This window comes from Scyliorhinus torazame, chromosome 15 (genome assembly GCF_047496885.1).
Source record: "Scyliorhinus torazame isolate Kashiwa2021f chromosome 15, sScyTor2.1, whole genome shotgun sequence".
Taxonomy (NCBI): Eukaryota; Metazoa; Chordata; class Chondrichthyes; order Carcharhiniformes; family Scyliorhinidae; genus Scyliorhinus; species Scyliorhinus torazame.
The window spans coordinates 178,876,021-178,902,176 of record NC_092721.1 but is presented as its reverse complement, the minus strand read 5'-3'; the positions used below and the strand labels follow the sequence as shown (position 1 = coordinate 178,902,176).

The 26,156-nt window shown below is 45.4% G+C and overlaps 1 protein-coding gene across 1 annotated transcript in view; it reads right to left on the bottom strand.

Moving 5' to 3' along the window:
* The window catches only part of LOC140392034 (von Willebrand factor A domain-containing protein 3B-like), a 233,774-nt gene that overhangs the window by 194,429 nt on the left and 13,189 nt on the right, over positions 1 to 26,156 (bottom strand). Inside the window, exons 3-4 of the mRNA XM_072477209.1 lie at positions 14,109 to 14,200; positions 7,430 to 7,680 (exon numbers count right to left, since the gene is read on the bottom strand). Coding sequence (XP_072333310.1) covers positions 7,430 to 7,680; positions 14,109 to 14,200 — 343 coding nt within the window. The remainder of the gene's footprint in view (positions 1 to 7,429; positions 7,681 to 14,108; positions 14,201 to 26,156) is intronic.

Genomic DNA, 26,156 nt, shown 5'->3' with positions numbered 1-26,156 from the left:
AGGAACCTATCGTACCGAAATATATCACCCACACTGTTCTACAATAAATTTCAGCTGCCATTTGTTCATCCATTTCACCAGCCCGTCGAAGACACCATTGAAGTCTGTTGCTATCTTCGTCCACATTTACTACACTTCCAAATTGTGGATCAGGTGCAAGATTTTGAAAACGTGCCTTCTACCCCCAAGTCACATCATCAATTCTCAGAGCAGCAGCTGTGTTATCACAGCAGCTTGTGAAAATTCCACTGTGTGTTTCCCCTCCGTCTGAAAGACAGCCATTCACCTTAACTCTGTTTCCTATTCCTCAGCCAACTTTGTTTAGTATCCGTTTATCGATTGACTTGTCGGAGATAAAGGAATGAACAGTGATGCTGAATCATATCTCTAACACAATATTATTTTCAGGATTTTGACATATTTATAAGTGATGCTGCAGTAGCTGATCTAGTATCTAAACGGTGTAAAAGAAGCTGCATAAATCAAATTTTGTCAGCTTACGGGAAATGCTCCTTGATGTGGAATGATTGCCACTGACATAGCAAGAAGATCATTTTTTCTTTTCATGGGAACTGGGTGCATCATTTTTTTAAAAACATAAATGCGGGGAAATAAAAACACAACTGTCTGACATATTTTAATGTCTACACTGCAGTTCTCAAATAATAGAAATAATTGTCTTCAAAAATTCAATAATGTAAATACAAAATGGAATTTTAACTATTCATAGCAACATAGAAAGTAGAAGCAGGAGAAGGCCATTTGGCCCTTCAAGCCTGCTCCATCATTCATTATGATCATGGCTGATCATCAAGTCCAGTACCCTGATCCCACCTACTCCCCCCCCCCCCCTCCCCCCCATATCCCTTTAGCCCCAAGAGCTATATCTAATTCCTTCTTGAAATTACCTTCTCTTTGAGAATTTTTTAATAGAATTATTGGGCAGCACGGTAGCACAAGTGGGTAGCACTGTGGCTTCACAGCGCCAGGTTCAATTCCCTGCTGGGTCACTGTCTGTGCGGAGTCTGCACGTTCTCCCTGTGTCTGTGTGGGCATTCAATTAGATGTGACAATCCCCGTGGGGGAACCATAAATCAAATAACCAAGGTTACTGAATGACCCCCAGATGAAGAAATTACCAACAAGCTTCCACTTTTCATAGTTCTACAGTATGCCATTCTTTATTCATGCTTGATACGTCAGACGTCTCCAACAACACGGGTGCAATTATCATCAGCAAACATTCTCTCCCTTGAGACATGACAATCCCGATGATTCATCTTTCTTGAGTTCCTTTTTAACCCACAAAACAATAACACTCCGATTCAGAAATTGGTCACTCTGGGAAGACACCCAGCTCTTTAGCATTTCCAAGCCATTCTCACCGCTTCCCAGGTGTTGGACCATTTCTAGCTCGCATAATGTCTCCAAGGGCTCCTGGTTCTGCCAAACAGAAAATCTAACCTCTTCACAAAATTGGTTTTCTTCTTTTCCTCACAGGAATTCGGTGTGTTCCTCTTTCTGTCTTTCGTGCTGTCCCTTTGTGTCTTCACCTGTGCCTTCACCCTTCACCCCTGTTCGTAGCTCTGCTTTTTCGCTGTCCGGCCACACAGCCTCCGTATCTTAACTTCCTTCCTGTTGATACTACTTACGGTCAAATGTTGCTAGATTACATGGCCCAAACGTTGCCTCCTTCAAATAAACCCAAGTCCGCCTTTGCACAGGTGCAGATTGGACAGTCTTTTGGGGGGGCTCCATAGTCAGAGGACATCCTCCATACAGGCCTCATTTGTCAGAGCGATGAGCAGCCTGCCTAACTCTGCTGAAACCACAGGGTTACTATTACCATGAAGTAGCAATAGGAAGTGGGAGAGGAAGAGTTCTTAGATCCACAAGGAGATTCACTTAGCTGTTTGTGACCCAACTAAATGTTGCTTGGTTTGTGAAAAGGAAATGAGGAAAGTTTTTTAATATACTTTGTCCCCTACATTGCAATATGTTGATTTTGTAATGAACGCATAGAATTTACAGTGCAGAAGGAGGCTATCGTGTCTGCACTGGCCCATACAAAGAGCACCCTACTCAACCCCATGTATCTACCCTATCCCCATAGCCCAGTGAGCCCCACTTAACCTTTTTAGACACTAAGGGCAATTTAACATGTCCAATCCACCTAACCTGGACATCTTTGGACTGTGGGAGGAAACCGGAACACCCGGAGGAAACCCACGCACACACGGGGAGAAGGTGCTGACTCCACACAGACAGTGACCCAGCGGGGAATCGAACCTGGGACCCTGGAGCTGTGAAGCAACTGTGCTAACAACTATGCTACCGTACTGCCCGAGCAAACACCTGAGTGACAGACCCAGAGTGGAGGCTGTGCAGTCTGTGTGGTTGTGATTTATGGCTGTGGGAATACTTTGTGGGAAACCCAGAGCAACTACACTTCCATCTACCTTTAGACTTGTTGGCTATCTGTAGCCTGCCTCTGTGAGCCTGACACATGCTCCTCTCAACCAGAAATGCCATTACAGTTGCTTTGGCCACATTACGCTCCTCTTCCTCCAGCTTCTCCTCCTCCTCGGAAGATGATGAGTGATCTGCAGCTCCTTCCCTCCTCCATCCCTCCCTGTTATGCAAGAAGCAGTGGAAGACCACCATTCTGGAGACCCTTGCTGAGACATACTGAAGAGCGTCCTCAAACCTTTCAAGGTATCCGAATCTCATTTTCAGAAAGTCAATGGCTTGCTCAATGATTGCATTTATGGTGATGTGGCTCCTATTGCATCTCTCCTCGGCATCGCTGGTAGGGATCCTGACATTTGTCAACAATCAGGTCCTCTGAGGTTAGCTCTTGTCTCCAAGGAGACAACTGCTCAGTTTGTTTGGAGGTGCAAACACCTGGGGTTGACTTGCCTAGCACAGGATCTGGGAACCATGGCAGCTTCCAGGAAATTGTTCACACACAGAATCACAGAATAATACAGCACAGAAGAAGTCCTTTGGCCCATTGAGTCTGCACCAACACATGAAAAACACCTGACTTACCTTCCTAATCCCCGTTGCCAGCACTTGGCCCATAGTCTTGAATGTTAAGACGTGTCAAGTGCTCATCCAGGCAACCTTTTCAAGGATGTGAGGCAATCCGCCTCTACCACACTCCCAGGCAGTGCACTCCAGACCATCATCACCCTCTGTGTAAAAAATGTTTTTCCTCAAATCCCCCTCAACCTCCTGCCCCGCACCTTGAACTTGTGTCCCCTCATAAATGACCCTTCAACTAAGGGGAACAGCTGCTCCCTATCCACCCTGTCCATGCCCCTCAGAATCTTGTACACCTCAATCAGGTCGCCCCTCAGTCTTCTCTGCTCCAACGAAAACAACCCAAACCTATCCAACCTCCCTTCATAACTTAAATGCTCCATTCCAGGCAACATCCTGGTGAATCGACTCTGCACCCCCTCCAATGCAATCACATCCTTCCTATAATGTGGCGACATACATGATAAACTTAGTGGTCACAGGCAATCCACACATTGAAGGAGTGGAATCCCTTCCAGTTGCTGAACACCGCGCAATGATCAGAGGGTGCATCGATTGCCACATGTGGGCAGTCGATGATCCCCAGAAGCTGCGACAATCCAACCCCTACTGCAACTTGGAGTCTAACTCCAAATCTAACTGGCCTCATCAGTGTCAAAGTGCACATGATGGGCGGCCTTGGCAAATATTGGGAGGTGGACTTCATACCTTGCCGATTGCGAAATCCTTTAGATCTCCCCCAGCTGATGGCTAAAAGGAAACGAGGGTAAAAAAAAATCAGGGCTCTGATGACATTGATGGCCACTGGCAGCTCTCTGCAAGGCTCTCTTGGAGGGAACTCTTGTTCCAAAAGGCTGCAGATATCAACACGGGCTGCCACAAGAGTCTCCTGAAGCATTGTTGCTCAGCTAAATTGAGGAATGTGATCCTTTGTGTGTCGGTGCTGTTTGAAGGGTATCACCTCCTTTGAGCTTCAAACCATTACCCCACCTTGTCCTGTGGAGTGGCATGTGGCCATGGAGAATTAAGACAGCTGCTCCTGCTTTTGGTGTTGCTGGTCCGCCTTCCGAGGTTGTTATATGGTAATGGCTGCCTAAGCTGCTCAATAATTCTGCAGCAAAGACAGACAGCAGGTCAGTTTAGACCAAGGTAAGTAAGATCCCAATGCAAGTCAAATGATTTCCAAGATATTGTTCCTGTCTTGTGAAGCAGGTGCTGAGACAAGTACTGAGAGTACAAACTTTTTCTGTAGGCATAGCCGAAGCTGTTGTTTCGCTGGGCGGAGTTTTCCTGTGGCCGTGCGGCAGGTTTGATGGTGGGTGGGGGCAGGGCTGGAGAATTCAACGGGAGTCCAAAAATCAGTTTCACGTCGGCATGAAATTCCCGTAGGATCTTCCACTGGTGCCCGCCACGGTGGGTCAGGAAAGCTCTGGACGCCGGCATGAAACTGATTTGCAGCTCACTAATGGGATGCAGAAATTGAAGGACTTGTTCTTAGACGGGACGTTCGCGAGTCTGGGAGCACTGACAGAAAAATATGGGTTGCCACCTGGGAATGCATTTCGCTATATGCAAGTGAGGGCATTTGTGAGGCAGCAGGTGAGGGAATTTCCGCAGCTCCCGGCGCAAGAGATCCAGGACAGAGTGATTTCGGGGGCATGGGTGGGTGGTGGCAGGGTGTCAGATATATATAGGAAAATGAGAGATGAGGGGGAGACGATGGTGGAGGAGCTGAAGGGAAAATGGGAGGAGGAGCTGGGGGAAGAGATTGAGGAGGGGCTGTGGGCATATGCCCTAAGTAGGGTAAACTCTTCGTCCTCGTGTGCCAGGCTCAGCCTGATACAATTCAAGGTTCTACACCGGGCGCATATGACGGGAGCAAGGCTGAGTAGATTTTTTGGAGTGGAGGATAGGTGCGGGAGATGCGCGGGAAGCCCGGCGAACCACACCCACATGTTTTGGTCATGTCCGGTATTGCATGGGTTCTGGGTGGGTGTGGCAAAAGTGATTTCAAAGGTGGTGGGGGTCCGGGTCGAACCAGGCTGGGGGTTGGCTATATTTGGGGTTGCAGATGAGCCGGGAGTGCAGGAGGCAAGAGAGGCCGATGTTTTGGCCTTTGCGTCCCTAGTGGCCCGGCGAAGGATTCTACTTATGTGGAAAGAAGCTAAACCCCCGGGCGTGGAGGCCTGGATAAACGACATGGCAGGGTTTATAAAATTGGAGCGGATAAAGTACGCACTAAGAGGTTCGACTCAAGGGTTCACCAGGCGGTGGCAACCGTTCCTTGACTACCTCGCAGAACGATAAGGGAAATGGAGGAGGTAGCAGCAGCAACCTGGGGGGTGGGAGGGGGGGGGGGAGGGGAGGGCCCACACGGGCCCTCAGGGGTTTCCTATAGTTGTTTGTATATTAGTTATTTATACTGGCATGTGGGACTTTATTGTCTTGGAGAGTTATTATTTTGCTGTTGGCAGTTGCCGTTTAGTTAATATATTATTTATTTGTTTAAAAAAAACCGGTCATTATTATTTATAGTGTTTTAAAGTTGTAAAAAGGGGAAAATCCTGTACTGTTCTTGTTTGACCGAAAAAATTTGAATAAAATATATATATTTTTTAAAACTAATGGGATGCAGATGACGGCCTGACTGGTATCTTCCCCCACAATCCCAATTTTCCATTACGGCAGCGGTAACATACGCTGGCTTAGAACACGTTTGGGTCAACGTGGCGTGCTGAAGTCGGACGCAACTGAGCAATGCCTGTGGCTGCCACCATAATTCAGTGTTGGAGCTGCCATGGACCCTGGACTCCGGAACACCGCAACAGTGGGTGGGGGGAGCATCTACATGTCGATCTTCCAGATTCAGTGTCATCGAGGAGGGTACATCTTCCAGCCGCAGTGTGCCCCTGGAGATGTATCTTCTTTTAAAGGAGGTCCATCTTCTTTATTCGCCGGTGGGTGTCTTTTCACTATGGCACCCAGGTACGATAGTGCCATCATGCCAGCCCCGCCACAGAGTACAGCGCAAAACACATGGTTGTATAATTAATAAGGTCAGGGTCGGAAGATATGGCGTGATTTCCCGCCTGCCTCCACAGGGGGAAACACCCTACGTCCCTGCCCCCACCACTGGACATAGTCCCAGATGAGTGAATTCCACCCTTTAATTGCTTTCCTGCATGTCAGTCTCATCGACCAACAACTTGCTGCTCTGTTCTCATCTGCATCCTGCCACGCTGCTGGGGAAATCCATGCATCACTGATAAAGCCAGAATGAAGAATTGAACTGTCAGTTACTTGCAATTTAACATATTTAAATATTTCACCTTCCACATTCAAAGGGAGTTTCTGCTCGTTTCCCAATGCACTGTCAAATGCAAAACAACAAGCGGGCACTTGTTCCCCACACACTGCCATTGTTCATGGCTTTAACACCCCTTCCCCCACACTCACACCCAAGTCCATCCCTCACCTTCGCAAAATAGAATTGCACCCAACATTCCAGCCTAACCCCAGTGATTTAATTATTTTGCCATTTTCTTAATATACAGGTAATAATATACAAAATTCAAATTAGTCACAGCTAAATTGGGCAAAATCCAATCCCACTATCAGTGATATTGTTTTCCTAATGAGGAATAGCAATCAGCTCCTATGTGGAAAAATGGTGTGTATTCAATTACAAGATTCAAGATCATTGCTTGTCATTCGTGTCATTGCAAAATCTGCCATAAGAACATAAGAACTAGGAGCAGGAGTAGGCCATCTGGCCCCTCGAGCCTGCTCCGCCATTTAATGAGATCATGGCTGATCTTTTGTGGGCTCAGCTCCACTTTCCGGCCCGAACACCATAACCCTTAATCCCTTTATTCTTCAAAAAACTATCTATCTTTATCTTAAAAACATTTAATGAAGGAGCCTCAACTGCTTCACTGGGCAAAGAATTCCATAGATTCGCAACCCTTTGGGTGAAGAAGTTCCTCCTAAACTCAGTCCTAAACCTACTTCCCCTTATTTTGAAGCTATGTCCCTAGTTCTGCTTTCACCCGCCAGTGGAAACAACCTGTCCGCATCTATCCTATCTATTCCCTTCATAATTTTATATGTTTCTATAAGATCCCCCCTCAACCTTCTAAATTCAAACGAGTACAGTCCCAGTCTACTCAACCTCTCCTCGTAATCCAACCACTTCAACTCTGGGATTAACCTAGTGAATCTCCTCTGCACACCCTCCAGCGCCAGTACATCCTTTCTCAGTTACGGAGACCAAAACTGAACACAATACTCCATATGTCCATCAATCATAAAAGACTGAAAAAGGTCATCAGTGCAGAATCTCGGGAAAGAACAAAATGGGCTGATTCAATGACATCTTCCTCACCTGATAAGATTAACCTTCCCAATCAGGGCCACCTGCTCCTGGAGAACCAGGCAAAGAGCATCAAGGGAAAGGCGGAATAGACTTGGAGACATCGGGGCAAAGTCTAAGACGATCACGATGCGCCGTTCCTGTATTACACCAAAGAGCTGTTTGCTCCCGCTGGTCAGCCACTCCAACCGCCTTTGGAAGAATCTTATTGCCCTCGTCAGGGCAACGGCAAACTGCTGAAGCTGTTCTTTATTGGCTGTTAGCTGCAAAGGAGAAGACAAAGAATCATACAGAATTTACAGTGCAGAAGGAGCCTGTTCGGCCCATCGAGTCTACACCGTCCCCTGAAAGAACACCCTACCTAAGCCCACATCTCCACCCTATCCCTGTAACCCAGCAACCCCACCTAACATTTGGACACTATGGGGCAATTTAGCATGACCAACCTACCTAACCCGCACATCTTCAGACTGTGGGAGGAAACGGGAGCAACCGGAGGAAACCCACGCAGACACGGGGAGAACGTGCAGACTCCGCACAGACAGTGACCCAAGACGGAAATCGAACTTAGGACCCTGGAGCTGTGAAGCAACAGTGCTAACTACTGTGCTACCATGTAGCCCGGCAATATCTGTTGATGCGTCCAGAAATATTTTAAATCAAGCCACTTTTGCTCCTCAACAACAATTCATGCTAAACCAGTGAAATGTTACAAGTGTTCAGATGTTCAATTTAAGTTTGAAATAGTTTTACACAGAGTTGTAATCTGTGCCCTGCTAGTATGAGTATCGCGCTGGAGAAGGAGAAAGGAAATGAAATGAAAATCGCTTATTGTCACAAGTAGGCTTCAAATTAAGTTACTGTGAAAAGCCCCTAGTCACCCAGATTCGAAACGTTGGCCCCCTTCTCTCTCCACAGATGCTGAGTTTGCCCAGTACTTGCTGTTTTTATTTCAGAATCCAGCATCCGCAGTGTCCTTTTGTCTTCCAGTCACGGGAAAGGATTTTCCGGCCGTTCTTGCCAGCAGGATCTTCCGGTTCCGACGATGACGAACCACCTTCACAGGTTTCCCGGCTGCAAGGGGTGGGTCAATCGGAAATCCCATTGACCGTGGGAGGACCAGAAGATCCTGCCGCCGACCAATGGCGGGCTACCTCCCGCCACCGACAAGCACACCACGGAAAATCCCCCCCATAGAGTTTTACAGCACAAAAAGAGGCCCTTCGGTCCATCATGTCTGTGCCGACCATCAAGCTCCTAATCTGTTCTAATCCCATTTCCCAGTATTTGGTCCATAGCCTTGTATGCTATGGCATTTCAAGTGTTCATCTAAATGCTTCTTAAATGTTGGCATCTCCAACAAGAGACAATGTAACCATCATCCCTTGACATTCAATGGCATTACCATTGCCGAATCACCCCTATCAACATCCTGGGCTTACCATTGACCAGAGACTGAATGGGCGACCCATATAAATACTGTGGCTACATGAGCAAGTCAGAGGCTAGGAATCCTGCAGCGAGTAACTCACCTCCTGACACCCCCAAAGCCTGTCCACCATCTGCAAAACACAAGTCAGGAGTGTGATAGAACACTCTCTACTTGCCTGGATGAGTGCAGCTCCAACAACACTCAAAAATCTCAGCACCACCCGGGACAAAGCAGCCGCTTAATTGGCACCCCTTCCCGTAACCATTCATACCCTCCACCACTGATGCAGTAGCAGCAGTGTGAACCATCTACAAGATGCAGTGCAGGAACTCACCAAGGCTCCTTAGACAGCACCTTCCAAACCCACAACCACTACTAGAAGGATAAAGGCTGCAGACAAATGGGAAAACCACTACCTGGAGGTTTCCCTCCAAGCCACTCACCATCCTGACTTGTAAATATATCGGCCATCCCTTCGCTGTCACTGGGTTAATATCCTGGAATTTGCTTCCTAACAGCACCATGGGTGCACCTATACCAGCGGTGCAGGAAGGCAGCTCCCCACCACCTTCTCAAGGGCAATTAGGGGTGGCCAATAAGTACAGGCCTTGCCAGCAAAGCCCACATCCCATGAATGATTGTTTTTTAAATTCCCTCCGTAATCCCATTTGCTTTCCCCCTCATCGCTACTCACTATTTCCACCCAGTACTAGGTGCTCTCAGAGGCTTGTTCTACCCAAGAAGAGTTTTAAAGAACTGAGATTTGCTGGAGAGAAATGAGTCCAATATTCAACTGCAATGAGTATACAGCAATCCAAATTAGAGTCATAAAGTATCATATTCCATCCAAGCAGCTAAATATTATCTTTGGTTCACAGCCCTGGCTTAATGAAAGATGTGATGCAGCATCAGCCAAAAAAGCAGAAATGATTTGACAGATGGGAACGATGGGGCAGTTTAAAAAGATAGGAATGCTTAATTTCATACTAGGTCCCAATTGGAAAAGCTCCAAAACCCATGCCAAGGTATATACCTAAGACCAGATCCCAACTGCCTGATTCTCAGGCTCCAAGATAAAAGGTCACATCTGTTTCCCACATTGGGCCAGCTCCATCACCTATGATTTGGGGAAGAGCTGCACATCACAACTCTGGGTACACAACAGAATTGTCACCTGCAATTGTGTGACAGGCTCCCCTCCGGCACACCCCATTGCAAATGGTATCTATTCAGGCATCTGGGCTCCTCGTGTCAATTTGAAATGTACTAGTGGGGAACATAAAAACTGACTGTAAAGGTTTCTATAGGTATGTAAAGAGAAAAAGATTGATAAAAACTAATGTCAGAAATGGAGGAATTCATAACAGGGAACAAAGAAACTAATTTGTACTTTGCTTCTGTCTTCACAAAGGAAATGAGAAGCACAAGTTTTCGTGAGGAGTTGAAGGAAATTAGTATTAGTAAAGAAATGGTTTTGGCGAAATTAACGGGATTGAAGGCGGGCATATCTCCAGGGCCTGACAATCTTCATCCCAAAGTACTTAAGGAAGTGGCCCTAGATATAGTAGATCCATTGGTAGTCATTTTCCAAAATTCTTTGGAATGGTTCCTACAGATTGGAGGGTAGCTAATATAACCCCGCTATTCAAAAAGGGAGGTAGATAGAAACAGGGAACTATAGACCAGTGAGCCTAACGTCGGTAGTAGGGAAGTTGCTAGAGTCCATTATCAAAGATTTCTTAGCTTAGCATTTGGAAAGCAATGGTGTAATCAGACAAAGTCAGCATGGATTTACGAAAGGAACATCATGCTTTACAAACCTACTAGAATTCTCTGAAGATGTAACAAGTAGAGTTGACCAGGAAGAACCGATGGATGTAGTTTATTTAGACTTTCAGAAGATTTTTGACAAGGTCTCACTTGGCAGATTACTATGTAACTTTAAAGCCCATGGGATTATGGGTAGAGTCTTGAGATGGATAGAAAGCTGGTTAGCAAACAGGAAGCAAAAAGTTGTAATAAATGGATCTTTTTCCAATTGGCAGGCAGTGACTAGCGGGGTACCGCAGGGATCTGTGCTAGGACCCCAACTGTTCACATTATGTATTAATGATTTGGACGAGAGAACTAAATGTAGTATTTCCAAATTTGCACATGATACAAAGTTGGGTGGGAGGGCGAGCTGTGAGAAGGGTGAGATTCTTCAGCGGGATTTGGACAATCTGAGTGAGAGGGCACATGCATGGCAGATGCACGATAATGTGGGTAAATGTGAGATTATCCAAATTGGTAGCAAAAATAGGAAGGCAGATTATTATTTGATTGGGTGTAAATTGAGAGAGGTGGATACTCAGCGAGACCTTGTATCCTCATGCACTAGTCGCTGAAAGTAAGCGCACAGGTACAGCAGGCAGTAAAGGCGGCAAATCGTACGTTGGCCTTCATAGCGAGAGGATTTAAGTATCGGAATAGAGATGTTTTACTGCAATTCTATAGGGTATTGGTGAGGCCACACCTGGAGTATTGTGTGCAGTTTTGCTATCCTCATCTGAGGAAGGATGTTATTGAAGGAAGTGCAGCAAAAGTTTACCAGGCTGATTCCTGGGATGGCAAGACTGTCATATGAGGAAAGATTACATTGGTTAGGAATATATTCATTGGATTTTGAAGAGTGAGAGGGGATCTCATAGAAACTTAAAATTTTCTAACAGGATTAGACAGGGTAGATTCAGAAAGAATGTCCCCGATGGTTGGAAAGTCCAGACCTAGGGGTCATAGCTTGAGGATAAGGAGTAAACCTTTTATGACTGAGGGGATGAGAAATTTCTTCAGCCAGAGAGTGGTGAATCTGTGAATTTCACTACTGCAGAAAGAAGTTGAAGTCAAAACGTTGTATAATTTCAAGAGGGAATTAGATATAGTTATTGGGCTAAAGGGATCAAGGGATATGTGGGGAAGGCGGATCAGGGTATTGAACTTGATGATCAGCCATGATCATAATGAATGTTGGAACAGGCTCGAAAGGTTGAATGGCCTACTCTTGCTTCCATTTTCTATGTATGTTTCTATGAGTCTGTGCCGACTGTGAGAGAGAACTCCACCTAGGCCCACTCCCCCACCCCAAACCCACAGCTCCGTAACTTAACCAACACATATTTGGTCACTAAGGGCAATTTAGCATGGCCAATCCACCTAACCGGCACATCTTTGGCCTGTGGAAGGAAACCGGAGCACCAGGAGGAAACCCACGCAGATACAGGGAGAACGTGCAAACTCCACAACGTTTTAGCATTGTTAAGAGAAGTGTGCTGTGCAGTTTCGGTATATGCACCTTGGTTTTGCACCCAAAAAGAACACAATACTTTACAACTCAAATCTGTGCCATAACTGGTGGACACCACAATAAAAGATGCAAACAGTAGTGTCACATTCAGCTCCACCTTGCTCCTGGTGTAACTTTCAGGCAGACACAAGGAACTGGGTGGCTGCATTGATTTGATCAATAGCCTCCGTCTGCTGGAACCTAAATATCAAAATGATTCCACTCTCCTTTGGTGAACCTGATGCAGCAAAACGTTCTAACTGTCCATTTTAAAAAAGGCCTCCACTATGCCACTCTTAAGCCACCGCAACATTATTTTTGTTTGGCCAGATTTTGCACTTCCATGCAAACTGTGCCACAAGCCAAGCTCTCGGCATGAGCTTTGACTGTTCAAGTAACATTTTGGCAGGAGCACCAAAATGGTGCCAGATGGAAGGAATCATTCCCACCTGGAAGAGAAAGCAAAACTACTTCACTTCAACTACAACCATGTCAGACACGGAGGGAAAATCAATTCTGGGAGCTGTGGGGAGGTTTATAATGTAGAATGCTCTATCCTTCAGCTGGAGCAGGATAAGTAACAGCACAGAAGAAAAATGTGTGGATGCTGGAAGTCTGAAACGGAAACCGAAAATGCTGGAAATGCTCAGCAGGTCTGGAAGCATCTTTAGAGGGAGAAAATTAAAAGCTAGAAATTTGTTGGCATGGCAGGGGTCCCAAAGGCAAGCCCAAAGACTGTTTGAGGTGTGGGGGCAACTCTGCTTCAGTGATCTCGGGACTCAGGGTCACATTTTATGGGCAGCAGCCAATTAATTGGCTATCACCCAGACAGTCATCCCTACTCAGAATGTCTGCCCCCAGGGGCTGCTGGCCAATCAGGGGGTTAGCAGCTCAGCTGCACCCCAGAAGCAGTGGCCATTGCTGGAATTGCAACTCACAGAAGAGGAACTCATGGAAGGACAGCACACTTGCAACCAGGTAAGTGAGGTTGGGGGCTCTGGGGTCAGTCAGGTAGGCCCCGGTGAAGTTGGAGGGTGGGGGGGGTGGGGGGGGGGGGTGGGGGGGGGGGGGTAGGGGGGGACAACTTTAATAAGGACAGGTGGGATACTGCAACAGGGAAACTACTGCTATGTGGACCACAGAGTGCCTAAGTATAAGGGCCTCCCACCCTGAGTCCACTGGGAGGTTGCCCAGTTTCCCTGACAGTTTCCCCACCTGGCGGAGTAACTACCCGCTACCAGTAAAATGATAGAGATGCTGGGAAAGACCTTTTAATTGGCCACTTAAATGGTTCGATTGACTTCTGGACAGGTGGTCCATCTGCCACCATCCCAGCAGCTGGTAAGATGGTATGGTGGTAGGAAGACGACACACATATCACCATGCCACCAGCTTCCCCCCCTCCCCTCCCCCCACCAGCTCCACCTCTCACCTCCAGCACTTTCCTCACCATTCTCCAGCTCTCAACCCTTCCCTAGACAGCTCTGAAAATACAGCCCAGAATTAACGTTTCAGGTCAATCATTTCTGACAGAACCAGAAGAAGTTTGAGGCATACAGAATACACCTCCCTGACAGGATTGACAATTGTCTTAAAAGCTGTCACCTCTCTAACTTCTTCCAGTTCAACCTGAGACATTGGGTGGGATAGCCGGCCCCACCCACCCCCGGGATCGTCCAGTCTCGCCAGAAGTCAATGGACTGGGCCACCAAATTTCCTGTGGCAGGAACCGTCTCAACGGGGGCGCAAAAATCGCGGCCCTTGGCTCCGATTCTCTCTCCACAGATGCTGGCTGAGCTGCTTGGTATGTCTAGCACATGGTTTTTATTTATGACAGATAATCGTATGTGGATATAAAGGAGAAAAGCAAAAATGGAGATTTGCAAATATAAATTGCTCATCTTCCTGCATTTTGATTCAGCTAGTCACATACTTACATTGTAAATCCTACCATCCTTCCGCATGTATTGATGGAACAAGCCTTCTCCGTAACATGATGACACAGGCTTCCCCAGTCGACAGTCAAATTCTATAAGACAAAATAAGTGTGACTAGCAGGACAAAATCATTTTGTACGTTTGAAAATGGGCGACATGGCTTCCCAGCACAGTGTCATGTGAGAGTACCTTTAAGAAATGGGTGTTTTTAAATGGGTGTGTATATAAATATCTGTAGTGAGAGTACCTTTAAGAAATGGGTGTTTATTACTGCAGTGAAGTCAGAGAGTGGGTGGAGCTGGGCTGTCTGTCAGCTTTTACTTTCGTTTTCGGCTGTTTGCTGCAGGGTGTGTTTTAGTTTCGTTTTCAGAGCTGGATAGCTGCAGTCACAGCCAGAAGGTGTATGAGTCTCTCTCTCTGTAATCTAAAAACTGTAAATCGATCCTTTGGTGATTTAAAATTAATAGCTGCTCTCAGTATTGACTTTATCCTGATGTGCTTCTGTTAAAAGTTCTTTTTAAGTCTTATGGAGATTAAAAGGACAGCTTAAGGATTACTTAGTGTTGTATTCTTTGGGGGTTGTATTTGAATTAATGGTTGCTAAGATGTTCACTGTATGTTTTAAAAAGATTAACTTGAGTTCATAGAATAAACATTGTTTTGCTTTAAAAATAAACTTTTACATTTCTGCTGTACCATACCTGTAGAGTCGGCCGTGTGCTCCCCATACCACAATCTATTAAAAGTTGTGGGTCAGGTGAACTCCTTAATACACATTGGGGTTCTCTAAACCCTGTCCCATAACAAATGGAATAACTTTTAACACAGAAAATCACCTGAGCCCTTGCCAGACCAAAAGGTCAATGCTTCTCCATAAAAGTGCAGTAAATTCCAAGGTGGACATTTTCAGAGTAATCTTTTCTTGATGCATAACCACATTTTGTCAAGCCAAAACAAAATTGAGACATTTCAAAGGTTGCACATTGACCAAACACTCATAGGCATCACAAGAAGGCAGAATTTAGAGCAATCACTGTGAATTGTTATGAATTTTTAAATAAAAGTGTCATGTGAGAGTACCTTTAAGAAATGGATGTGGAAGCAATGTACCTTTAAGGAAACAGTGATGTCAGAGAGTGGGTGGAGCTCAGCTCAGTTCAGCCATTTTGAAGTTTTGCAGTTTGAAAAGCAGCTTGTTTTGCAAGCTGGAGTTGCTGTGACCTCTGCCATAAAAGACCATCTCTGGGTCATTTGGGTGATTTAAACTCATAAATATATATATCCTTTAACCTGATGTGATACTGTTTAAAGGTGTTAAGTCTCTTGGAAGTTTGAAGGAACACTTTAAGCAGTTATTTACTATTGCAATATTTTCTGAGTTATCTTTGAAGTAAGGGATGTTAAGAGATCCAGTGTTTATTTAAGATGTTAAGTTGAGTTCATGGAATAAATAGTGTTTTGTGTTTGAAAAACCACATGTCCATAATTGTAATCCCACACCTAGGGAAAAAGCCGCATGCATGGAAAAGCAACAAATCCATTAAAGGGAGAGGGTGGTTGAACTCCATGATACATTTTGGGGTTCTGAAAATGCCTCGCCCATAACAATTGGGGGCTCGTCCGGGATAAAAGTCTATCTATTGAATTGGCTTTTGTGAACTTAAAGACAGTGAAAGATTGTTGCTTTTCCGATGTGGTATTTTAGTTTAAATGGGGAGAGTGTTGTGAACAATGGCTCTTTCAGAGGCTCAGAAGTTTTTGGGGGTGGAGAATGTCACACGTGGTACTTTACGGACAGAAACGAAAAGCAGGCTGTTAGATTTGGCAAGAACATTTCAGTTAACATTACCTGACAAAACGTGAAAAGATGAGGTAATTATGCCGGTGGTTAAGCATTTAAAGTTGCCTGAGATAGAGTTTGACTCATTGGAAATGGCAACAGTTCAGTTGCAAATTAAACAAATGGAACATGAGAACGAATTAAAGCGGCTGGCATACGAGAGTGAGAGAGAGCAAAAAGAAAGAGAAAGAGAGAGAGAGGAAAAATAAAGAGAAAGAGAGAGAGAGGAAAAAGAAAAGGAGAGAGAAGAAAAGAGAAAAGAAAGAATAGCCCGAGCAGAAGAAAAAGAAAGGGAGATACAGATCAGGAAAAAAGATAAAGAGAGGGAGTTTGAACTTCAGAAAATGGCCATGAAACATGACCATCAGTTAAAATTGGCAGACGTAAAGGGAAACGTACAGTTGGATGACAGTGATGGGGATAGTGAGAAAGAGCGTCATAGTCGAAGGCTTGGTGGGAATCTATTTAAATATGTCCAAGCATTGCCAAGGTTTGACAAGAAGGAAGTGGAAGCCTTTTTCATTTCATTTGAGAAGGTAGCTAAACAAATGAAATGGCGACAAGACATATGGGTGTTACTGATTCAAATAAAGCTGGTAGGTAGAGCTAGTGAAGTGTTTGCATAACTACCGGAGGAGGTATCTGGAACGTATGAGGAGGTGAAGAAATCCATCTTAAGTGCATAGGAGCTATTACCTGAAGCTTACAGACAAAGGTTTAGAAATTTAAGGAAAGAATTTGATCAAACATACATGGAGTTTGAAAGGCTCAAACAGAGTAATATTGATAGGTGGTTAAGGGCTTTGAAAATAGACCAAACATATGAAGCTCTCAGAGAAATTATACTTTTGGAGGAGTTTAAAAATTCAATTCCTGATGTAGTGAGAACTCATGTGGAAGAACAGAGGGTTAAAACTGCGAGATTAGCAGCGGAAATGGCAGATGATTATGAATTAGTTCATAAATCAAAGATTGGTTTCCGACATCAGTTTCAGCCGGTGAGGGATAGAAACTGGGGACATGAGAAATACTCAAGTGGTAAAGGTAAAGGTGATCTAATGGGAGACAATAAAGAGAGTGTACCTCAGATTAAAAAAGAAATCCAGGAGGGTGGAAAAGAAATGAAAAGTTTCAAATGTTTTCACTGTAATAAACTAGGTCATGTAAAGTCACAGAGTTGGTGGTTGAAAAAAAGCACTGGGAAGGCTGATGTGGTAAAACAGGATAAAACAGTGGGGTTTGTTAGAGTGGTAAAGGAAAGCCCAAGGGAAGTGAAGGAGGTGCAAACGATTGTACAGCCTGTTCAAGAAGTAATTGTTAAGAAGGTGCCAGATGTATTTAAAGAATTTACTTGTGTGGGTAAAGTTTACTCATGTGTATCAGGAGGAGCAGGTAAATAAGTCACAATTTTAAGAGATACAGGGGCTAGTCAATCTTTAATGGTAAGAGATGAGGAATTATGTAGTTTGGGAAGAATGTTGCCAGAAAAGGTGGTGATATGTGGAATTCAGGGTGAGAGGAGTAGCGTTCCATTGTATAAGGTAAGGTTGGAAAGTCCAGTGAACAGTGGTGAAGTGGTAGTAGGAGTAAAAGATAAACTGTCTTGTCCAGGAATACAGTTTATCTTGGGTAATGATATAGCTGGATCGCAGGTGGGAGTGATGCCTACTGTGGTTGATAAGCCAGTGGAAAATCAGACAACTGAAGGGTTGAAGGACGAATATCCTGGGATTTTTCAGGATTATGATGTAACAAGATCGCAAAGTCACAGGTTAAGACAAGAGGAGAAATCAAATAGTGAAGGTGAAGTTGAAGTGCAATTATCAGAAACAATTTTTGATCAGATGGTTGAAAAAGAACAAGAACAGGTGGAGGATGAGGCGGATATTTTTAGCTCAGGAAAATTGACGGAGTTACAACAGAAAGATCTGGAAATAAAAGAGATATATTAGAAAGCATATACGGAAGAGGAATCTGAGAGTATACCAGAGTGTTATTACCATAAAAATGATGTCTTGATGAGAAAATGGAGACCTGTACATATGCAGGTGGATGAAAAGTGGGCAGACGTTCATCAAGTAGTATTGTCGGTAGGTTATAGAAAGGAGGTGTTGCGAGTTGCACATGAGGTACCAGTGGGAGGTCATTTGGGAATAAGGAAAACTCAAGTTAAAATCCAGAAACATTTTTATTGGACTGGATTGCATAAAGATGTTGTTAAATTTTGTCAATCATGTCACACATGTCAAGTGATAGGGAAACCTCAAGCAGTGATAAAACCAGCGCCCTTGACGAATGTGATATAAAATAGTTACTTTAGAGATATTAGTTAATGTAATGTAGAAATAAGCCACTTTGATTCTGGCAGATAGAGACAAAGGGATTTGAGACCGCATGGAAAAAGCAGGAAGAGGTGTGTCTATGAGAGTGATGCTGCATTGATAGGGGCCGGAGAAAGGGATTGGAAGTGAGCCAATCAGAATAGATCAAACAAGTCAGGAGGGACATAGGATGACCTATGGGCGTCGAGTATGTGAAACTTGATGCCATTTGAATGTATGAGTACTGATCTCTTTGTCTGGGACCTTCACTTAGTTCCGGGACTGCAGACAGCAACACGTTGTCTGTATCACTGTGGACTAGGTAGCTTGCAAGCTGAATAAAATAACTTCTTTTTACGTGCAAATCCATCTCGACTTTTATTGAGGCCAGACTGACGGAGAAAGAAATTTGGGAATCAACATTTGGTGCCGAAAACCGGGATTGCTCAGGGCGATCCTGATCCAACTGCAAAATCAGAATTAGACTGATTATGAACAGGAGGATGGGGAACAAAGGGCCCTCAATGTAGAACTGGAGAACGACCGCACATTGATTGTTCCCCTCTTCTTATCGTCTGATTAGTCTGGTCACTCGCGGTTGGCACAGAAAGACCGCCTCGACGAAATCACAGGTCAGTCTGGTGATTAGCATTTTAATTGATGGGATTTCATAGAGTTAATTCGGCTGGGGTAGGCTGTATTGTTGATGTGACATTTAACATATAAATGGTTCAACTTCATTTGTGAGTTAATTCGGCTGGGGTAGGCTGTATTGTTGATGTGACATTCAAAATATAAATGGTTCAACTTTATTTGTGAGTTAATTCGGTTGGGTTACGTTATGAGAGGTCGATGTAACATTTGAAATTGAAAATGGTTCACCTCTATATGTGTGTGTGTTAAAAATATAGTTGATTAAGCTAAAATTTTCTCTTTGGACTGTAGTGGCGAAAAAAACGCAGTTCCGAGGACTAGTTGAGATTATGGGAAATTCCTTGGATAGCACAAATGATCCAGGCATGCCACTGCAAATATTATGTGATAAGTATCCGGACAAAGCGAAGGATTTTAGAAAATTGTCAGCACAGTTAAGAACTAAAATGGGAGATGAATGGCCACTAGGGGGAACCAAAGACCTAGAAATGGTTAAGAAAATCCAGGGACAAATTTGGAGAAAAAATCAAGGTATGAAAGCTAAAGAATTAATTGGATTATGGAGGCAATATTGTCAAGAGGAAAAAGATAAGATTATGTTGTCCAGCTGGCAGGATAATGCCCTTAAAATGGGGATTCCAATTAGTGAACAGGGTAACCTAAAAACATTACAGATCTTGAAAAAGGAATGTGCATTTAAAAAAAGAGCAAATAGAGACAGGAAGGACCCGGGTCACACAAGAGACGAGCTACGTAGTTCAATGGCTGGCCTTGAATTGACAGAAGAAGAAAAATTCAATAATTTGGAAAAGTCAGTAAAAGCTCATTCCAGAACCACCAGAGTACAATAATATATACCCAGTCATTGCTCCCCAGATTTCAAATATGCCAGAAACTCAAGCCATTTTGGGTGATTGTGTGGGTCCTGATTTACCAACTTCACAACCGGAAGAGCAAAAGGAACTCTGTCCCACAAGCCCAGTTAGCTCTAGGACAAGATCTCGGACAGCGAGAGAGGGGCTTGACGCTCACCAGAAACAATTAAGCATATCACCTAAGTCTCCCCAAACTAAGGAGAAATCACAAGATTCGGGAACAAAGGAAGCTGAAACAACTTTGTTTGAAGAGAAAGAACTCCCCCTAGTGACAGGGAGAGACGTTGAAGTCTTGGAACAACCAGGGGAAATAGCTAGAGTGCCCCCTGGTGACATTCGGAGACAGTTACCGATTAGGAAGATGCGAAACCCCGACCCAGTGACTGCGGGAGCGAACCCCACGATAGACGTTTACTTCCCATGGACACCCAGTGAGATGATGGCTATTATGGCTACAATCCCAGATAGAAAAAAATCTCCTGCTGCCTTCGTGGATTCCTTGAGAACTACCATCTCAATTTATCAAGCTGATTCAAGGGACCTCTGGGCCCTAGTCCAGCAGATTTTAACCCCAGCAGAGTACCGCAATTATCTTAACCACCTGAATTATGCTAGTCATGCCGCACTCCAGCAGGCCTATGCGTTAGACGACGATAGAAGGACACAGATCTTGAATGCGTTGAATAGCACATTTCAAAGGCCCATAAATCTTTCTGTTATCTTAGACCTAAAACCTAAGAAGACTGAAGAGCCAGAGGAATTTCTGGAGCGTTTTAATGAAATCTACCGGGGGCAGTCAGGCGATTTGCTGTATCAAAATGGTCAGAATTCCCCTCAATACTGTGCTATGTTAATGCATTGCCTACCACCTTCTGTGGTTACTGCTGTGAAATGTAATAACATGAATTGGACAGAGAACGACCCTTCCCAGATGGCAAGGGCAGTCAGATTTTACTGGAAGGAGGGTGTAGGCCAAGAAGGAGGCTCAGTTACAACGGTTAAGACTGAGTATGTAATGAAAAAGGATGATCTGCGACCCCAACAAGCGGCAGAAATGGTAGTTTACCAGCAGGAGCCCCAATATAGTGACTTTGGGTGGGTGGATCAGCGAAGAGGAGGATACCAAACCCACCCAAAGGGACCCTCACCCCATTTTTATGGCCCACTGAACGAATCAACAGCTCTACAGCCGCAGCCCCCTCTGAGGGGCCATTGATCTACTGGAAGAAGAGGACGGGGCAGAAATAGAGGGAGCAATGCATGTTTTAATTGCGGCCGTGTAGATCACTGGCAACAGGAAAGCCCCTTTAAAAGACAGGCAGTAGAAGGAGATTATCCGACCCAAAGGAGAGGGTACCCACCAAGGGGAGGACAGATGAGATACACTGACTTCTCCCAGGAAAACCCTTTCCCAACACAGGATTGACTAGCTAATTTAGCCATAAGGACTCTCCAATCGGACAGGGAACCTATTATCTCTCTGCAGATAGGAGATCAACATCACTCATTTGTCATCGACACCGGGGCAGCTATGTCTTCTGTGCAATCAGCACTTAAATTACCATTATCCGACCACACGCAGCAATTGCCAGGGTTCCAAGGACAGGTGTGTGAGTATCCTATTTCTGAACCTGTGACAGTCACTTACGAGAATAAGTCTGCAGAGCATCAGTTTGTAGTGACTACTGGATTGGACTGTAACTTGTTGGCCCGAGATTTACTGTGTATCTTCCAGCTACAGCTAGAATGCGGAGACGAGGGGGTAACGGTTAAATCATGGAGGATGAGACAACAGTGCTATATTTCTATCACCCCCCCAGTGGTGGACGTTAGACGTTGAACAGTCACTGCATCATGTTACCCTGGCCTATGACAGAACTGGACGAAACAGGGAGTTGGAGGACAAATACCGGCCATTACTTGAGACCGAATGGCCAGTCAAGGTTACAGCCACAGTCACGGGAAAAGAAGGTACAGCCGATTTTGTTACAATATCACCACATTTATGGCCACAGTCAGCTTCGGTAAGCCCTCATATTACACGTCAGGTCCATGACCAGTACCATGCCAGGGATATGGGGCGAATGGTCAGGAGGGCAGTGGATCATTCAGATCCAACAGACTACGCACTTCAAGTCATGCCGGACGGCACTACCATAAAATATTTTGAGGTCCCTGAAACGATTAACACTCGACTGCAGCATCACAGGGGACATGATGTGTTGGAATATGTCAATCCACAGGTCTGGGCGGAATACCCATCACAAGTGGGAAAGACAAATGTTACATCTATCAAGGTAATGATTAAAGATCATGTAAAGCTACCTTCCATTCGGCAATACCCCCTGAAATCTCAAGCTGCTCCATCAATAGATAAATTAATTCAAGAACTGTTGAAACAGGGTATTTTGGTCCCTTGCCAATCAGAATGTAACACCCCAATACTTGCTGTGCCTAAACCAGCCAAACCAGACCAGTACCGATTAGTACAGGATTTACGTTCAATTAATGCCATCGCACAGCCGTTACATGCTCTCGTCCCTAACCCTGCCCACATACTGGCTCAAATTCCAGCTCAAGCCCGGGTCTTCACCGTAATTGACCTTCAGCACGCCTTCTTTGCCCTCCCACTTGCGACTGAAAGTCAATATTTGTTTGCCTTCACTTACAATGGACAGCATTATACCTGGACCCGACTGCCACAGGGGTTCGTCAATTCACCTACACTCTTCTCCAGATGTCTGCAGACCCAACTCCAGGCCTTGCCATTGGAGCATGGTTCCACTCTGGTGCAGTATGTAGATGACATATTGGTGGCAAGTCCTGACGAGCCCAGTAATAGGGATGATGTGATCCAATTATTGAACCACCCATTCTCGTTGGGTTATGTTGTTTCACAAGCAAAGGTCTTGGTGGCTCAGAGAAAAGTTAAGTTCTTAGGAGTTTTACTTACAGCCACAGAAAGAAGTCTCGAACCCAGTAGGATTGAACCAATATGCCAATTCCCCGCCCCTACAATAGCCAAGGAGGTTCGTCATTGGCTGGGTATGGTGAATTATTGTCGGCAGTGGATACCAAACATCGCTGTCTATACAAAGCTGCTGTCGCCTTACACGAGTAAAGAGGGAAACTTTATTCTCACCACCGAGGCACTCGAGGCCTTCCGTTGCCTGAAGCAGGCCTTGCTACAAGCACCGGCCCTCGGTAGGCCCCTATACGACCGACCATTCCAGATATACTGTACTGTTCTGGAAGGATGTTCAACAGCGGTACTCACCCAGCAACATGGGGACAAGCACCGGCCCGTAGCATATTACTCTTCCAAACTCGACCCAGTGGCGTTGGGCCACCCTGTTTGCACCCAGATCTTGGCAGCGATATACAATAGTTTGCAGGCTGCTGCCAACATCACTCTCCAACAGGATATTACGGTGAAAAGCTCCCACTCGGTAATCGCACTATTGGGGCAACTGCAGACTCAGCATCTTACCGCAGCTCGTCAGAATACGTATGAGATATACCTTTTGAACAATCCACGTCTGACATTTAAATACTGTACCACTATCAATCCAGCCTGTTTTCTTAGCGGTCCCCCTGTCCATGAGGACGCGCCTGGTCACGACTGTTTTGCCTTGATTCAGGAAACTACAACAATAAGGGACGATCTGAGTGATATTCCGTTAGAACAACCTGACATGATTATGTATGTTGATGGCAGTGCATTAGTAAGCCCCACTGGCCGGAGACTGTCCGGTTATGCAATCATAGATCAGGATGGTCTGATTCTAGAAGCGGCAGCTTTCCAGACCCCTTACTCAGCACAACAAGCCAAACTTTTTGCCCTCACCCGTGCATGTATACTTGGGGGAGATCGCCGGGTAAATATCTACACTGACTCCCGATATGCTTTCGGGGTAGTTCATGACTTCGGACAACTCTGGAAGAATAGGGGATTCCTTACCTCGGCAGGCACAGAAATATCCAACCGGGGTTTAGTTAATGACCTATTGCAGGCCCTCCTTATGCCAGCGCAGATTTCCGTTATTAAATGCGCTGCCCACACGAATGGTACAACCCCAGTTGACGTTGGTAATGAACGAGCAGATCGTGCAGCACGAACAGCCGCGCAAATTTAGCAAGTGATGGTGCCTAAGATGTTAAGTCAGACTAAACGATCTACTATAAATATGTCTGCTTCTGACAAGTCAATGCCAACCATCCAAGACGTCATAAGGTTACAGGAGGACGCTCCTGAGAGTGATAAGCAAATGTGGAAACGGTTAGGTTGTACATATGATTCTGTTTCCTCTTTATGGACCACGCCTGCACATCAGACTTGTATGTCTGATGTGCTGGCTTTATGGGTCATTGAATGTGTACACTTTGCAACTCATTGTGGGGCCGAGGGACTAGTGATTTGTTGCTGGACACTTGGTGGCACCCTAAAATGCAGGGGTTGGCCCAAAGTATCAGTAATCGGTGTTTGATTTGTCAGCAATATAACACCGGAAAAGGTATCCCTTGTGGGAAGGGGCAAACCCCGTTGCCCAGTGGTCCCTTTGAGACGCTCCAAATGGATTACATTGAGTTGGAAAGGTGTCAATGTTACAAATATGTTTTGGTCATTGTGGATGTGTTCAGCAGATGGGTCGAGGCGTATCCGACTATCGATAATAAAGCTGCTACTGTGGTTAAAGTCTTGATGAGGGAAATCATTCCCCGGTACGGTATACCAGCTCAGTTAAGTTCTGATAATGGGCCTCATTTTATTGGACAAATTAACAAGGAGTTTTGCTCCCAGTTGGGCATACGCCAGCAGTTACACTGTGCTTACAGACCGCAGGCGGCCGGGTTGGTTGAGAGACACAATCAGACCCTCAAAACTAAATTGGCTAAATTAAGAGCAGACACGGGACTGACATGGCTTAAGTTGCTCCCCTCGGCTCTCTCCCGCCGAGATTCTTTATGGCAGGCCTCTTAGAACTCCCTGGAGCCTGCAGGTTCCCAGACGGGTTCAGTTTCATCAGATGACTGAAGAAATGACCACCTATGTTCTAGCCCTTACGCAAGTGCTCAAGGAACTCCATGGCCAGGTCCGCGCGGCTCACCAGCCATTTCCCCCAGTACCTAGCTCACTTTCAGTCCAGCCCGGTAGTTATGTCATGGTCAAAAATTGGACTAGGAAGGGGTCGGAGCCACGATGGGACGGGCCCTTCCAAGTTCTCCTTACCACCCCCACAGCAGTTAAAGTGGAGGGGCGAAGTGCTTGGGTCCACCTACATCGCTGTAAATTGAGTCCATCTCCACTACTGTAAAAGGTCGGATACTAACCTGCCTCCCTTCTCCAGTGCTATTTTACAGGTGTGGAGCATGATGGAGTGGCTACGCATCGTCTGTCTGATATTTGGCCTCACTTCGCTTGGCGTGTTATTGGCGATGGACATGGAAAAGGGGAATATTATGTATCTGTGTAGCCCCAACCAATCTACAAGGATACATCACCTATGCAAAGGTGATGTTCTTCGCTGCCCCCATATACGAGGACATGGTATCGACTCATGGAAGGTCATCAAAGTTAAGGAGAATGCAGGAGTCATGAAGCAGTTGCACCGGTCCCGGCGATGGGAAGGGAACATTATATGGACATTGCCTTGTTTTTGGAATACATGTAAATTTGATTTTGGATGTGTTAAGAGTGGTACAATAAAGGTAAAATCAGGCTGTCAGAAGAGTGTAGGAAGAGGCTATGAGAAAGAGAAAGGGACTAGAGAGAGGACGGGGCGTATGAGAAGGGAAGTACAGCTAGAACGTAGGTTACCGGGAGATACACTTAAGTTAATTAAAGGCCAAACTGAGGAAAACCCGGGTAGTATGAATCTCTTCTACCAGATTTACCACCGCCTGTATGGCCAGGGACGGGTTGTCTGCTACCCAAACCCCGCAGCGGTGTCTAGGTTATTTTCTGTTTCACCGCTTTGGGGCACTCCCCAAACGATGGTTCATTGTCAGCATTCCGAATCACTGCCCGATCAGGTCACTCTTCCTTACGATCCGGGTTCAGCACCACCGGCTATTTGCCTTCCCCTTCCTCGGGATAATTCCCATTCACAGTGCGATAGGCTGCGACGGTGGAGGGCGTACATACCTAGCCACTTCACTCCCAATAGGGATTCCCGGTCGTACGAGAATTGCTTCAGCAGTGAAGGATATGGCTGTTTGCTGGTAGAGGTGGACACAAATATAACATGTCTGTTTCCCACCTGTACGGACAGGAGGTGCCATATCACCCAGGCGTCTGGCCAATGCGTTTGTTACAACACCACTTGCGTTCCATTGAACGCCAGCCTCCAGCTCCTCT